This window comes from Scomber japonicus, chromosome 18 (assembly GCF_027409825.1).
Source record: "Scomber japonicus isolate fScoJap1 chromosome 18, fScoJap1.pri, whole genome shotgun sequence".
Lineage (NCBI taxonomy): Eukaryota > Metazoa > Chordata > Actinopteri > Scombriformes > Scombridae > Scomber > Scomber japonicus.
In genome coordinates this window covers 16,790,940-16,807,923 of record NC_070595.1, presented here as the reverse complement: position 1 = coordinate 16,807,923, position 16,984 = coordinate 16,790,940, and the positions used below count along the sequence as shown (strand labels likewise).

General features: G+C 42.9%; 2 protein-coding genes across 3 annotated transcripts in view; one reads left to right on the top strand and one right to left on the bottom strand.

The window, feature by feature from the left end:
* Positions 1–41: 41 nt before the first annotated feature.
* On the bottom strand, positions 42–4,635 carry dnaja3a (DnaJ heat shock protein family (Hsp40) member A3a). Of its 2 annotated transcripts, none has more exons than XM_053338007.1 (11): positions 4,406–4,635; positions 3,632–3,768; positions 3,455–3,538; positions 3,141–3,347; positions 2,815–2,967; positions 2,571–2,718; positions 2,367–2,431; positions 2,094–2,222; positions 1,878–1,993; positions 1,567–1,664; positions 42–1,066 (listed from the first exon to the last, which is right to left on the bottom strand). In XM_053338007.1, the coding sequence occupies exons 1-11, from the start codon at positions 4,620–4,622 to the stop codon at positions 1,044–1,046; spliced, it is 1,377 nt and encodes a 458-aa protein (XP_053193982.1). In that variant the 5' UTR covers positions 4,623–4,635; the 3' UTR covers positions 42–1,043. The 2 variants fall into 2 exon arrangements, with proteins under 2 accessions (XP_053193982.1, XP_053193983.1); XM_053338008.1 differs by having other exon boundaries at positions 2,815–2,831; positions 3,188–3,347.
* A 710-nt stretch (positions 4,636–5,345) lies between these two features.
* The window catches only part of coro7 (coronin 7), a 104,109-nt gene continuing 92,470 nt past the window's right edge, over positions 5,346–16,984 (top strand). Inside the window, exons 1-7 of the mRNA XM_053338009.1 lie at positions 5,346–5,491; positions 7,280–7,376; positions 7,790–7,870; positions 8,079–8,149; positions 9,574–9,760; positions 10,838–10,914; positions 14,802–14,852. Of these exons, the coding sequence (XP_053193984.1) occupies positions 5,432–5,491; positions 7,280–7,376; positions 7,790–7,870; positions 8,079–8,149; positions 9,574–9,760; positions 10,838–10,914; positions 14,802–14,852 (624 nt within the window). The 5' untranslated portion in view covers positions 5,346–5,431. The remainder of the gene's footprint in view (positions 5,492–7,279; positions 7,377–7,789; positions 7,871–8,078; positions 8,150–9,573; positions 9,761–10,837; positions 10,915–14,801; positions 14,853–16,984) is intronic.

The following is a 16,984-nucleotide window of genomic DNA, read 5'->3' as shown; positions in this document are numbered from 1 at the left end:
AAAAGTAAAATATAGTAAATGTATACTGAATTACCAGTTTATTAGGTACACCTGTACAATTCAATGTAACATAAAACAATAGTGGTGGTGATGTTGTGAACTGCGTTATATTTAGAGGTGCTCAGTCTTTAACACACTAGCAAGAAGCTGAAGAATATGTATAAATATTTTAATGTCTATACAGGATCACAGTATTGTGAAGAAAGTGTTACTTAGTCATTTCTAATAAACACTTAGACTTATCCCCAGACCATAGTTTTATTACAGATGTACAATATTTCTCTTCTATGCAACACATTAATGCAACTGTCTATGTACAAATGTAGAGAAGGTGCAGAACTCCAGGTGAATTCTCTCTCATAATGCAAAGGAGGGACAGAGCGGGGGGGGGGGGGGGGTCACATTTCAGGAAAGCTTGAGGTACACCTGAACTTGTCTACCCACTACAGACACATCCCTACAGACACACCCCTACACTGTCCAGCACTTAAACTCAAAAGGTAAACATGTAGTTATGTGATGTTGAAGTGGTTTGGACTGCTGGCGTTAAGAACTTTTTAGAGAACTTCAAGCGTTCATGAACATATAGAAGCACACAGAACAAAAGGATTGAAAACAGGAGATTTGTTTAACCCCAGATAAAAGTTTCTGACTATATGTGTAGTCTTTGTCAGTATAATAATTTATTTCTGTGCATGTGGACAATAGAGATACTATTATGTTTTTTCTTGTGGTAATCAACAGAAAACCAATATGCACATACTACTATGATAGATGACAAGTCTTTGTTGCTAAAATGGCAGTAATGGACATTTGACTGGCATTTTTAGCGCGCTGGAACATCCTCTCGTTTGTGGATTGACTTTGGCAGAGGAACAGGCTTATTCACTGCAGTGCTGGGTGGGTAGGTAGGTCTGTGCTGATCCATCCAGAACCCTTGTAGGTGTCATACATCACCCAATACTCCTCATTCCTCTGTCCTTTTCTTTATAATGTGGCTGTCCTTGCTTTACGCTGTACCCTCTGCCATGTGATGAATTATCTCAGTTCCAGGAAGACCTCTTACCTTGAGAAAGAAGAAAAAAAAAAGAAAATGGTAAATTGAACTGCAATTAAAATAACAAATCAACAAAAAAACAACAACAACCGACAGGCATTTAGAATGACCCAGACAGGCTTGACATCCTTCTGAATATAGGGATGCTTTAATGCAGCCACAAACCAGATAATACAAAGTTCTCCACATAAATGAGTAAAGATACACTAAAACTAACTCTACCTGGTTTATGGCTGTCAGGAAGAACTAAACAATTTCTTTAATTTGTAGAAAAAGCCCCCCCTCTTATTTCAACTCTCCCTCCTTGTCATGTCAGCTTTGCCCTGACTCAGACCGCTTACCACTGTCGCCCCCAACTGGACAAAGATTAGCACTGCATCAACCAGTTTTGTGACTAAATATACTGCATGTCCTTCCCTCACGTCCCAACTTTGTAAATCCAGGGTGTATATCCAGCAAAACAGCAGGAATATAAAGGTAAGAAAAGTAAAGAAGACTTGCTGTCTTACCTGTGGTGGTGGCAGTGACACCATTGACTGTCCCCTCCACGTCTGTCTCGTCCTCGGCGTAGCTCATCAGTAGAGATTTCTGTCTGTCAGTCAGCGTCCTGCACAAGAAAGCCACATCTGTCATCTAAAAAGTTATTTCTAATTCTTGTGACATGAAAAATAAATATTTCTCCTAGACTACAGCGACTCATTGTATTCAAGTCACAAGGCCCTCTCATGTCTCCAGCTGTTATAAATACAGCATTTAAAATTTCTCTGGAGCAAAAAGATGAATGGTATGATGAGATGTGTGTTTGTCTTTGGAGTCTTACTTGGGTACTTTAATTTTCACATGGACATAGTGGTCACCATAGCCATAGCCGCTGACACGAGCGATTCCCTTTCCTGCCAGATGGATCCTCTGGTCTGTCTGGATGCCTGCGGTGATCTAAAGATTGAGAAAGCAATCCATATTTAAACTATCAAGCTGTCTGTTCATTTTCTACATGTCCTGTATTTAAAATAACCCCAAAAATGTGTCTACTTACTGCTAAATTGAGTGTTTCATAAAGGCCCTGTGTTCTGGCCGTGCCACCCAGGATGGCTTGTGCAACAGAGATATAAAGGTCTGAGTGGATGTCTGCACCGTCCCTCCTGAAAACTGGACTTTTTTGGACCTGGACATGAAATCAGAGCATATCACAATCATAGTTTCAAATTTTCAACATTTCCAAGAGACTGCAGTGTACCACAGGTTGTCTGGACTGTGTTAATTTGAAGTCAAAGATCTCAGACAACTAGCAGTTGGTTTAGATACTCACCCTAAATGTGATGAAGATCTCCTTCTTCCCAACTGGCATTCTGACTGTCTGGCCATCCTCCACTCCTAAAAGCAAGAACAAATCACTTAAGCAAGAGTGACAATATCTTCCTTTGCTGAAGCGACACTCCATCCAAAATCTACCTTAAAAATCACCCTTCAAGGGAACAGTACTGATTAGAGCAGACGGCTGAGCATGACTGACCTGCAGGCACAGGAACCATCACAGTCTTCCTCTGCTTGGTCTGTCCTGTCCCACGGCAGGAGTGACAGGGGTTGGAAATGACTGTGCCTTTGCCGCCACAACGACGACATGTGGAGCGCATCACAAATGGTCCTGTGTTTACTGTCTCCTACACGAGACAAGAAAACACACTGTTAAGTAAAACCACACAAATAAACATTTTTGGCATTTTAGGAAGAACGGCAGTGTGTGTCAGAGGTATTACCATGCCAGAGCCGTTGCAGGAGTGGCAGTGCTGGACCTTGGTGCCTGGCTCGTGGCCCTTACCATCACAGCGCTGGCAGGCTGCATCAATGTTAACGGCTATCTCTTTGTTGACTCCCTTTGCCGCCTGAGTGAACGTCAACTCCATGATGTACTGCACAAAAGGAGAGACAGAAATGAATAACTGATCTCTCCTAATTATTCACTTCCAGAAATGACTAAATAAGCACCAGATAAGCTTTCAAAACCTACACTAACACTAGCCACTCTCAAAGATATTCATTGGTGTCACTTCCACTCTCTGACATCCTAGCATACAAGACTGACCTCCTGCGGCTGATCAAAGATGGCGTTGAAGTCTCCAAAGCCGCGGCCTCCTGAGAATTCCCCAAAGATCTTGCGGAAGAGCTCCTCTGGGTCAATGTTGCTGGCCTGTCCAGTCCAGTACTGCTGCCCTCCACCAGCCTGACCAGCATCAAAGCCCGTTGAGCCATATGTGTCATACTGCTTCCTCTTTCCTTCATCACCCAGGACCTGGGAGAAACACACCGCAACATTACAGAGGATTTTACAGGATTGTTTAAACTGGAGGAGATGACAGCAAATGTGTCAAGAGCTTGAATAAAAACAAAGAGCAAAACCTCATAAGCTTCAGCCAGCTGAGCAAATTTCTCCTTGGCTTGTGGGTCTTCTTTGTTGGTGTCAGGGTGGTACTTTTTGGCCATCTGAGGGACAACAAACACAAAGTCACTCACTGTGGTAATTAAGTTAGCTGAGGACCAATACAAACTGTGAGTGAGCGTGGGGCAGGAGCAGACCTGGTAGTAGGCTTTCTTGATCTCTTTCTGGTTTGCTGTGCGAGGTACCCCGAGGATCTGATAGAAGTCCTGCTTACCGCTGACAGGGGCACTTGTGTGAAAGGACAGTGTGGAGAGAACATGGGGGGATTTGAAACCTGAAAGGTGACAAACAGGGTGAAAGGGTAAGTAAATACCATATTGACTTGCTAGCATGGCATTTAGGTGAAAACACAGGTGAGCAGACAAGAATGAACCTAACAAGATCTATAAGAACATTTGAGAAACACCTCTGCTGGTAAAGCTGAAGATGGTTTAGTTTAAATCATATGCTAGTGGCTCCACCATTGAATAATAACAAAGCTTCTTGACAAAGTAAATAATGAATTTGAGTTGTTCACCTTGGGATGTGTTTATGGTTTTGAGGTTGCAGAAACGACTGGTTGAGGTTAGGGGCTGAGATTGATTTCGGGTTTATTGGAGTTAACGGGGGAAAAATAATCTGTACTGGTCACAGAATACAGTCTGGCATCACCATCAGGCAAATTCAACTTGCTGTCTTTAAAACCCAAGCTAGCAAAACTGATTACAACACATTTTTAACAGCCATTGTCGTAAGGGTATGTATATTAACATCTTGTCTTGACTGTATGTTTGTGCCGGTATAATACTGGATATCTTAATGTAATTGTCTTACATAAGTAAATCAGAAATTACAACTAATTTAGCATACCTTAGCCTAGCCTAGCCTAGTTTTAGCCTAGGCCGATCCCATATGGCCAATACGCCACTCACCTGACAGCCCTCTCAATGTCAACGCTGCCCCTGCTGCCCCTGCTGCCCCGCACTCCAGGCGGCCTCCCCGACAGAGTTTCCCGGCTCCGAGAGTAGACACACTACGGACTCCTCCATGACCAGGGCAGACCACAGCGCAGGCGGCCCGGCTGCGTCCAGAGGACACGATGACTGTAATCCAGCGTGAGGAGCAGCGAGCAGCCGAGGACGCCATCATTCCTTCAACTGGGTCCTAGATCGACCGCACTGCGCATGTCCGGGGCGGAGTGGGCGTCAACAACAACAGCGCAAAATATGAGTTAAGATGATACCCTGTGGGGTAAACACGAGTAATTTTGTCCACTGTATTAACATACAGGGGAGCAAAAATATTATGAACACCAGTCAATGTAATTCACCCCAGTACGCCACCACCACCTACTATGACCTCAGTAATAAACATGAAGTAGAAGTATCACTTTCTTGACTATGTTATCAAAAACTGAAAAAGCTTAAAAAAAGTATAGTTGAAAGCGGAGCTGTTGTAATGGATTTAATTACATTTCAGAGGTGTACCTAATGAAGTGACCGGTGACTTTATATGCAAATCTTTATTTGTCTATGCTCCACACTCCAGTCCAGTAGGTGGCAGAAATGCGCCTATAAATGGTTTGAAACCGTCAATAAAACCGAAATACGATGAAAAAACGAACATCAAAAGTTTATCTTAATTCCTGCTGTTGGTTTTTATAGTGTCTACGCGAGTGGATACTGATTAAAAATATTAAAGCACCAAGTTCAATGTGAAAACGTGGAGAGTGAAAATAACAGCCATAATGTTTTAACACCCAATTTACTAAGTGACAAGAGCAAGACTCTTATGTCTCAAAAAGGAAAACTCCGCCCAACCGGGCAGCTCCGTAGATCAAACCGAGTGAACACCGCCGCCGCGCGGCCAACCTGAGCTGTCAGCTGAAGCAGGAGCCGAGTACCAACCAGCTCGACACAGACACCCGGAAGGCACGAAAGTCAATTTGAGAGGGCAGCATGAATCGCTTTAAGACCTCCAAATTCAAAAACACCTCTCCGAAAGTTGCCAAGAAAGATGTGAGTAGATGACGAGCGCCTAAGAGTTATCAGTAGCTAACATTAGCATTGGTTAGCTGTGCTTCTTTAGTGGTGTTTTGGGGAACGCCTGCATGCAGAGGATGTTGAACTTCCTGCATCTGGAAGGCTGCATAGTATACACGAAAATCTGAATCCACACATTAATCCATACAAACTACAGGCTTGTAGTAACTGTCATGTGTTGGCACAAAGATGCTAGCTTACACCTGGTGTTGCAGTGACGTTCATCATAATATTATTATAGTATAGCTTAGCTATGTGCGTTTCCTCACTGTTATTCAGTATTAATAACGTGCTGTTGTACAATTCCTGATTGCTTTGATTTCCAAATGTGTACAGATTTATTATGCCGGCCAAGGTGAAAGATACAGTACAAATTTGACTAGCAAATCCGATGAATGATATCTGATATATTCCGATGTAGAGTATCTCAGCAGTTGTAAGTGTCCTGCAGGCTGCATGGGAGGACATGTTTGGATGGGACTGCGATGTCTTGCACTCAAATCTGGCATTTTTGTCGTCCCCTGGACCTATTTGTTTAAGGCTGCAACGTTTGCATCTCTCCTGGCTGAGGTGCATTATGTAATCCCTTGCCTTGTTTTTACTGAGGCAATAAAATGCTTGGCATGTGCAGAGATAGTGGATGGTCTTGGTATCTCCCCAATCTCTGCACTGGATCTTATGACAGCAGGTGGTAGCTTTATGCTGTGAATGTTAAACTAGCCCTTACCACACAGAGCCAATGAAAATGTGGGGTCGTGGCAAGTCATGTGACAAGTGCTGTCATGTCAAACTTTGTACCAGAGAGAAAACAGGCAAGGAACAGAAAGTGAGAGCAAAAGCAGGGATGGAGAGACAAACAAGATGAATGGGATGTTTTGTCCTGAGATGATCCAGAACAGCTTGAGTTTTCCCAAACAGTATTTTTTAAAATTCTAAATCAGACAAAATTAAGGTTGAGTGTTACTTATTGGGGCTTAACTAATTGAAACTGCTCTGACTCAACTTTAGCCTGAGCTTCTGACACCAGAGACATATCCGTATTTGTAGTGGACGTATGCTTTGAGACACGTACACACACGTACACACACACACACACACACACACACACACACACACACATATACACACTTGCAGAATCAGCTGTCCTGTTAATAATAACAGTAACTCTTTCAGCTGTTAGGTGTCCTTTGTGGGGCTGTCATAGTTGGTCTGGTCACTAACAGTTTTCTGAGGATTAGCCATAATAGTTGGGACATGTTGTACAGACAGTCTGTCTTCTTGCTGCTCCTGCCTTGTTAATGTTATGAAAGAGGTTTTAAGAGTTCTCTGCTGTGCAACAAGGGGAGCTCTTCCACTTCCTCTACACTTTGCTTATTCAGAGGCACTGATGTGTGTGCGCTCTCAGCTAGATATGTCCTGTTTACTACACTGCTCACTTTTTTTTCATTCTAGCTGAAACTTGCATTTGCAATAGTGTGTGCTTCTTAGTATTATTAAGAAGACAAACTAAGTTTTTCTGCAGGATTCTTCAGTGTAGCCAGTTGGTTGTGCTCTTGTGCAGACATGTCATGTGAACACTTGGGATTCTAGTCATTCATCAAGTTCCTTCCTTCACACTGTAGTCTGATGAAACACTCTAGCTTGATTGACATCTCTTTTCCTTTGTGTGATGTTGTGTCATAGCAGTTTATGTGAGTGCTTTACTATGATTTGTTTCATCCATTCTGATTCATTACCCACTGCTTTCCATGTCTTTAAATCCAGGAATGGATCAACAATGTTCGTGCTGGCTCCTTCTCCTGCCAGGGGAACCACATCAAAGCGAGCTCCAAGCTGGTGGCCTTTAACACCGAGCAGGCTGGTATGATCCAGAATAATGTTTGCTACCTGTAGACAGAAATATACATTTCTATTTTACTTTATCTCATCAGGATAGTCCTCTCAGTATCAGTACTGCCTTCCAGGAAGTCTTGGGTACATATGTCAGTAACAAATAACAAAACAGCTAAATATATGATAGGTGTCCACATATGGTATAATTCAGAAACTGGAGAAAATTAGCAAAAAAAACATACCAAGTGTTTTGTATTACAGAAGTGACTCTGGCCAAAAGATCCACTGGCCGATAGTCAGCTCAGAAATTCATTGTTAGCATGGAGGACATTTTTATTAGGAAGCACTTCTGGGCACCATGAAAGACTCAGGGAGAGTATTTTAACAGTATGATGGATGACCTCATCTGTGTCTGTGTGTGTGGTTTCCCTTTGTCTGCAGGTGGAGGTATGCTGGGCCTGTCGTCAGTCAAGCCTGGTCCAGACGGCCAATGGGCAGTCACCCAGATTTCCTGCCATTCTGGTAATTTTTCTTTATCTCTTTGTGACAGGTCTTTTGTCTGCCTTTTCGAAACTGCCATCACTTCAACTCTCAGTGACACTACAATCTCTTTAAAAGACTAATCACATGGGAAATGCAAATGCCTTTTCTCAGAAATGAAATTGAGCCAGACAGCAATAACCCAGATCTGATATTTGTTTTCCATTTGTTTTCTCCTCCTCTCTGTCAGATCTGGTGACTGACATGGACTTTTCTCCTTTTGATGAGAGTCTCCTGGCAACATGCTCTGGAGATGAAACGGTGAGCTCTTCCAATGCCCTCCTTCTTTCTGTACCTCCATTTGTTCTTTGTTTATGCCTTCTTCCTCTTTTTATTAGGCCCCGAGCATCACAATCTGAAGGCCCTATTGAATCTGTAGGAATTGTTAGTCTCGTTCTGTCAAAACGAACGCATTTTTGGCGGACTAAACACCAAACAACACAAGCACCTTAGACCTGTTGAAAATTGGTGAGGCAAAATGGCTCAATAGCTCCCCTAGAAAATTAAACAAATTGAGCCCCTCGCCCCAGATTGACACAAACGAAATTTGGTATACATATATATCATGTCAGGACACACAAAAAAGTCTCTTGGACCCATACCCTAACTCCAATAGGAAGTCGTCCATTTTGTTTCAAATTAGCGATTTTCGTGATTTCTATGCACCGTACTCCTCCTAGAGATTTAATCCGACTGACTTTAAACTCACTCAAACATCTTGAGACATTGGAGATGAAAAGTTATCCAAATCTTTTTAATTACTTATTCCTGGTGGGTGTGGCAGTGAGGACAATTTCGATGCTTCGCCATAAAACAGGAAGTCCTTATAACTCTTACAGACATTGTCCCATCTACACCAAATTGGTCACGCATCTTGTTTTATTTTGTTGCATTGTACTACATAAGTCCACTTTCCATCCTCTCCAGCTCCTCTGCTTTGTTGTTCCTGGCAGGTCTTTGAAAATGATATGTACCTCCTCAGTTTTTGTTATATAAACCTTTTGAAGACTCTCCCATCTAAGCACATTATTCTCAGCCGCAGGTGCCCTGGCTCACTGGAATCTGCTGAGTGTGGGTCTGCATCTTCAGACTCAGCAGCTCGGTTTACCAGCAAGACCTGTGTAAACACACAACTGTAGCCACACATAGACCTACACAAACACACCAGAGTGATCTGCAGTGCCCAACATCTGCAGAGCACTTACTCGACTGATCGCTGCTTTTAACATTTGCCAACAGGGAAATTGTTTCAGCAATATGGTTGCGCTGAGCAAGTTAAGTGAAACAGAGTAAAATATGACTCTGGGGACTTAAAGTAATTATTATATATTGTCATTTAATAAGCTCTCATACTGCAGCATCCACAAGAAATCCGTACTGACCAGAGTCTTCAGTTGGGTCAATACAGAAGTCTCTTCTCTCTGGTGTGGCTTTAAAAAATACCTCTTTTAGCAGACAGATCATAAGCCTGTCATTTGATGTCCAAATGAGCTGGAATACATTAAGGTTTGAGGATTATTACTGTCCAAGGGGAAAAAAAGAGAAGTTTCAAAAGTATAATTTGCTGAAATGAATTATTTTGGAGAGAAAGAAAAACGATTGCCGAGCCATCTTTCCTCTGTAGCTTCATCTTTCTCAGATGACCCTTCCACCCACTATTTTCATATTTCTCTGTGTGTGTATAGGTGAAGCTGTGGCGTTTGTGTGATCCAGAGCTTGCGCAGCCCAGTGGGCCAGAGGTGACCCTTCGCCCTAGTCAGGGCAGGCTGGAGCTGGTGGTCTTCCACCCCACCTCCTCCGGTTTGCTGGCTGTCAGCACCACCAAGTCACCCCTCATTTGGGACACCAGCCGCCAGGATGCACCGCTAGCAGGTAGCTGCAGCTGGCATCATGAGTTGCATGTGCACCCAGTTTAAATTTAAAGCACACACAGCACCACAGCCAGAATTTCTTTTGTTAAAAGTCTTTGTTGTACATCATGCACTGTCTGTTACATTTAACATTTCAGTCTTTGTCTGTTAGGCTTCAGTTTTTGTTGTGGCCTGTTTTGTTTCTATGTGTAACATGAATATATATATTTGGAATGGAGTGAGGCAGTTGGTTTACTTTTTTCATTGGGGACTGTCTGACTGACACTGCCTACGTTTTGCAGCCCTGTGGCTCTGTCTAAGTGCTGGAGCAGCAGAGGTAATATTTTGGTTTGCAGTCCTGGTCCCACTTTCCCCACACTGGCCTCAGGATATAGTCGCTATCCTCTGGTCGCACCCCCCCACCCTATCCCATGACAGCTGGCCTGGCTGCTGCTGCTCACTGCTGAACCAACTTTCATGAACTATGCCCCCCCCCCCCCCCCTCCACATTGTCTCTCATCACCCTCATTCAGAGTTTTTTCTCTACATGATTTGAAGAGCACAATCTGAACGATAAGAATCTATATTTGAATGAGTGTGTGTTTGTGTTCTTGTGTTTTTTTCTTGACTGTGTAGATTTTTGTCTCATCACATTGTGTGTTACTGTCCTAACAAGTACGCTTCTCATCTCTTTTCATGGTAAAACTGAACAATTCACACAAGCTGTGCTGTGCTCACTTATGGCACTGCAGCCTAATACCCGTCATGCTCAGAATTTCTCCTGTATGCCTAAACCATAAGGACATTTGGTGTGAATCATCCATATTTTTCTGTATTATTATGTGTTTTCTGAAACCTGTGTGCTTTATTTATGGCTTCATCTCTCCCCTGCATATTTATTCCAGTAACCTTTCAGATATCAAATTTCTGTGGTCTTTATCTTGTCTGTGTATGTGCCGTCATTCTGTGTTCATAGTTTGTCTAAACCTCTACTTCTTTTTTTTTATTATTATTTTTTTTTTATCCCAGCCTAACATGAACACTGTGTCTCTTGTCCTTTCCTCCTCTCACCTCACAAAATGATTGTGTGCGCCTGCAGCTCTGGAGCAGCACAGTGATCAGCTGCAGAGTCTGAGTTGGAAACGGGACGGCTCCCTGCTGGCTTCTTCCTGCAAGGTGAGGACCACTAACACTGCACCAGATGTGTAATCCAACAGCCTCACCTTACACTTTCATACAAACTAAAGCTGACTTGATTGCTGTAGTTGCGGTGTGTGACCACTAGAGGAAGCTAGTAGCTCACATTCAGTGTGGCGCATCTTATATTGGACACTACTGCTCCTGACCTGTTAATGTGTTTATATGAGTTTTATTCCACTAAAATGTCAACAGGGGTGACGCTTATAAAAAAGGGTGGAGATCACATCACACATTTGATTAGGAATTAGTGAGCAGTTGTTGGGTTTTTTTTCAAAGGGAAAAGGGATAAACATGGAAATCCCTATGACGTAAGTGATGTAATAGCCAGTTTGTTTTAATGCAGTAATAATGATGACAAAGAAGTTACAGAAATTTTGGCCACAGTTGATAGAGTGCATGAAGTGATTTTCGCTGTCAGACTGGAAACTGTATTAATTAGGGCCCTAACAAGGGCACAAGCCTGCGTGAGAGGGATACATTTATCAGGGTTTTTGTTTTGTCTTGACCCCACCTGACCCCTGACCCACTATCCTCAATACATTTCCCTGCGCACCCCTTCCAAATCCCCTCTTTTCTGATGTAAGTTTTGTCTAATCAGGAGTGAACATCCATCACCTGACTTGTACAGTAGTTATCTAGCAGACGGGGGAACGTTTTGTGTGAGCTTAGAAAAAACTGAATTAATTACAGAAGACAGAAAGTCTTGCTGGGCTTTTATGCATCCACATGGCCCCTTCGCAATGGTGTCATCAGGAAATAACCACAGCGCTTGAAGGGGTTTCCATTAGGCTGTTAATATTTTGTGTAGGGGGAGGGAGGTGGTAAGGATTTATGAGTGGGGGGCAGAGAAAGAAAGGATTGTAGAGTTGAGGTGGAATTGTTTCATGAACATGTTTTGGTTTATAGAAACAGCTAGGGGCTTTTTCATCAGCCGTTGTTAACTTTAAATGTTTTCATAATTTCACTAAGTTTGTGCACAGCAGTGAATTTGAATCACTCTTGAAATCACACATACTCTGATTGATGTGTACATGAGTCCCTGATGTATGACTTTATACAATGCATCAGGAGCTTAATTTTGCTTCAGCCCGAATAAACTTTGACACAAAAATCAACCACATGTGCATGATTAACAGGTATGATTGTCAGTCCAATCCCCTTTGTTTGTCTTCACTCTGACAAGTAACAAATTGCTCCACCCATCACAGGCTACGTCCAAATCACGACGTTTAGCTTGACAGGATAATCATCTTCACCAACGCTACCACCAGCCTCAAAGAACGAAGGACCTGAAAAGAAAAAGAGGGGGGGAAATGTGAGCCAAGATCAATGCCTGGGGCCTCCTAGGTTCTTGCCCTGTTGGGCTCTGGTGTCATTTAACCCAAAAGGCCCCTTTCAATCTCTCCAATCCAGCTTATTAAAGCAAATAGGGCCTGCCAACATGTGGGTCCAATCCCCTGGCCCTCCCATAGGGTAAACATTGGGGCATATGGCTTGGGTGGGGGAAGATGAAGGGGAGACCACCACCCCAAAGAGCAGAAATCATGACAGGCCTCATTTGGACCTAGAGAGATATATATTTATGACACACTTGGAGGGAGAAAGGCACCATTCAGTTCAGAGAAGGGAAATCCACAGGTAGTGCGAGAAGAGAGGGAGGGAAAGCCTGTGTTTATTTGAGTGATGGACAGGACAGGGTAGTATGCTGTTTATAGAATTGGGTGTTACCGGATTTATAGTCTACAGTCCACCTCAAATTTTAAAAGTCACATTAGAACTGAGCTCCATACCACATTTCTCATGGTGACAAGTATAACCAATGATGGGATCCTGCAGTTTCAATTGGCCAATCACTACCCCGGTAACCGTGAGAGACTGGGAGTGGGAGGCCAGCAGTCAGCGTGTTTGATGAGTGGAGAGAGCGGCCCTGGTTGAAGATTCCCAGCGTCTGTGTGTTTGCGTACATTTGAAAGTTGTGTGCAGCGGACTCACAGTGAAAACTCATTTACAGCAGCTTGAGAATGAGGCTCCGTCACTTTGATTAAACAGCTGCTGTTTCAGCACACAAACACAAACACACAAATGCACATACACTCCTATCGGGGCCCTCCCATCTGTGCATTTATGAGTTGAGGGTGGCTCACTGTGTGTGTGTGTGTGTGTGTGTGTGTGTGTGTGAGTGTGTGTCTCTCTCTATGTGTGTGTTTATATGGGTTATTGTCATAGGCTTTAGAGAGTGTGTTTGCTTGGTGGACACATCTGTAGTGGGCCCTCATCAGTGTGTTTGCACAGCCAGATAGTTTCATCCCTCACATGTTGTTTGCATGGCACCACCTAAGATGAAATGGCATAGAGCAGCTTCAATTTGGTGAATATATTATGTTTGTGTGCATGTAGATATGAGTGTATTGTGTTTAGTCTATGCTGTATTTGCCAAGTCAGGGAACTTGGTGGCTGGTAAATCCCAAAATTAAGCTGCTTGAATGGGATTTGATTTTTAGATGATGGTTGGCTTTCTACCAAAATGTCTGGTTGCTGAGCTTATCATACAACATGTATGTGTAATGTGTGTGTGTGTGTGTGTGTGTGTGTGTGTGTGTGTGTGTGTGTGTGTGTGTTATTCCTGCACTGCTCCCTGAACCTTTGGCTTAGGCCCAGGTCACAGAGGCCTGAAGACATCGCCTTGGGGCATCATGTTCGTGGGTGGGCTAGCTACACACACTCTCCTACACACACACACATAGATAGCGAGCGAGGCAGAGAGAGAAACGCAGTATTAGGAAAAAACCCTGTTTGCTATTTGAGCTAATAAACAGGAAGTAAATCCCATCTTAGATGGCTGAACGAGAGCAGATCTTTGATGAAGAGAGGCTGACGCTCACATTGATAATTTGCTTCAACACTGGATTGAGCCTGACAGGAAAACATATTGCTTCTTATGACAGCGTAGACATGTGATGACTGTATTTATCTTGTGTGGTATGGTGTTCCTCGATGTGTATGTGTGTGCTTGACTGCATCATTGTCAGCCCCTTGATTCTCTTTGACATGTATATGTGTGCTAAGTGTGCACACGGTTTAGTCTCAGCCCTTATGGTTATTACCTGCTATCAGCCTTGCATGTCAGGCTGCTGCTGTGATCACAGTCACACAGCGGTATTGAGTGACATGGCTGTAGATGCGCACGTCCCGGTCACAGCCTGATCCCATTAGACTCCATTTCCTCTCAATCATGCAGGAGCCTCTCTGATTGGCTGCTGTGATTGATGCTGACTGCGTGTTAGGGCTGGCTGGGGTCAAGGCGCATGAGGCCTTGGAGAGGTCACTGGATTGCGTTAGCTTACAATGTATCGTAGAGATCACACTGATAAATGAGGAAACTTCAGAGAGTCTTTGTTGTTCATTCTGAGTTATAGTGAAGTGGAGGAACTCCTTTATTAATGTTTTCAATATTCAGCTTTCATATCTCAGTTGTCCATTTCAGTTTCTATGAAACAAATTACATCTGGCTGAGGAACCTTAATTCCTTTCCCCTTTGTGAGAATCTTGACCTTTCATATGCTCTTGGATGTCCCCTGCATGTCACACCCATACTCCTCACACACAGGACAAATTAACAGTGAAACACAGACTTGCCTCACAGCCCTTACATGTTATTGTTACTTAACATCAAATATTCTCACAGTTTTGCAGTGAAAATGAAACCACCTAATCACCATGCAGAACTAATCTTTTTTTTAAGTTTTAGGAGTCTAGACAGTCTGATACTGATTATAACACTATATCATATAACAAGATTCATAATCATTTCCAGCTTTCTTCCTTCTTGCAGTAAAGTTTCTCCTTTCTCTTCATCTTTCTAGGACAAGATGCTGCGAGTGTTTGACCCCCGAGCCCAGCTGACACCTGTTCAGGTGAGTGTCCCAATTAAGCCCTCGCCTCACTACTATAACACCTGACACTTTGTGTTAGAAAACGGGTAAATCAGATCTAATTATCCAGCTTTTTAAAATTAAAATAAAACTTGAAGTAGCACTATTGAAAGAAACTAACATGAAGGGAGATACAGAGGAAAGAAAACTCTGGTACCCTTCAGTGTCATTTACTCTCAAGCGTGTTTTTTTCCACGCTACATCTAGTGATAAACATGTTGACATTAAGCCATAGACCTCACCGCTGGCAACTCAGTGATTCATCCATTATTGATTTATGAATGTGCTTTACAAGCCTCACTTTTAGCTTCCCACGGGTACCCATCCCACATTAAACCAGTACGACCATGAACCTCATCTCTCATCTCACACCACTCCTTCTTTTCCGTGTTGCAAATCTCTCACCAATGACAACCAAGCCTGAACCAGTAGGACTTTGTCACAACCGGCAGCAATGGGGAAGTGGAGTGGCAGAGCATTTGTGTTTTGGTGGGAGAAGAGGAGAAGATGAAGGGGGGGGCGGTGAATGTTGTGAGAGGCTGTTCAGTGCAGAGCAAATATTCTCACACTTTTGAGCAGAGGACCTCCCAGGATGTTTTCATTACTGAGATGCTCAGTCTGACGATAGGCTATGAGCTCTCTATGTTGTAAATAAGCTGTAAATATGAGGAACCCTGCAAAAACATTACATACCATTTCTGATTAAATATTAGACTGCAGAAATACCTGGAAGGAATATTACCCTGTATGGATGTGAGAAAGGAGGATGACTATATATTTGTGTGTTGTTGAGCTGACTGAGCATATGCGTAAATTCTGCATGTCTCTGCATGTACAGTAATGCTGAATGTATTTGCTCACCCATGTGTTGTTCTGTATATGTTTTGAAACCTTTGACACCTTTGTGAAAGGCGCACTGTTCCAGAGGCATGTGATGTCATTGACTCTGACAGGCAGGGAGCCAGCAGTGAAAAATACATGCAGATTATTTTCTTTGTGGCACACTTAGAGCTGTGTGCCTTTACAATACAGAGTGCCAGTACAGTGCATGTGTGTTTGTGTTTGCTTAAGTAACTCGAGCTGAGTCGGCTGGCTCCTCTCCAGTGTTTGAACCTGGATGTTTACATCAGGTGTGTCAGTGCTGACGTTCTTTTAATGCACTGCTTTTCAGCAGTTTGTTTGTATTTTCTCCATCACAAGGGGCTCCCTAACTCTTTCTCATAAGACCTGCAATGTGGTAATCAAGCACAGCTCTCCAGCAACGCCCTAGACTACCTGAATGCTATTCCAGACCCTGTGAAACTCTGCATTTATCTGTTTAACAGATAACTAATTGAAATAAAATTGCACCAATGTTGCATGTAAATCTCTTGGTGCAGCTAAAGAGTCTCATTTAGTTTAGACTGAATCAGTGTTGGGTAGAGTCTGTCTGTCTGAAACTGCGTCTCCAGTAAGAGCCCAGTGGTTGCTGGTGGTGCCGATGTGCTGCTGAGAAATTCCATCCATGTTTATGACATTTTTTGCCTTTATTAGTTGGGTAGTAGATGACAGCGGTCAGCAGCAGGCCATGTGTGGGGAAAAAGAGACGTGACATAGATCAGAAAGTGTATGCCAGGCTGCAAGGAAACTATATCATTTGGACCAAAAAAAAAAAGGAAAACAATAATTATGTAGCTTCTGTGTTCATCACCTGTCACCCCTCAACAATATTATAAAGTAGGTCATCATACGAGAGATAACCAGTCTGTCACCACCTTCTATCTTTCTGTTTTTAAAATATTTTATTTAGAAAGTAACCACAATGAAAGACAGAGCGAGTAAAGTTATTTTTTGTTAAGTTTGGTTTTTATGCTTAACCACTCTCTATTTTGCTCTCTTTTTCTCTTTATCTAATGTTTTGAACTGTATAACGCCAAAGCCCGCAAAATGTCTTATGACAGACCCCTGTTTGGCTGGTCTGAAAATGATCAGTTTAAAAATTGTCTGCTGTGTAAAAGAAAAGAAAATGAAAAAAAAGGTTGCTTCAAACCGCTGAGCCACCAGGACACTGAATGAACATCAAGCCAATACTAGTCTCTCCTCTGTCTGTGTTCTCTCTTTCTCTGTCTTCTCCA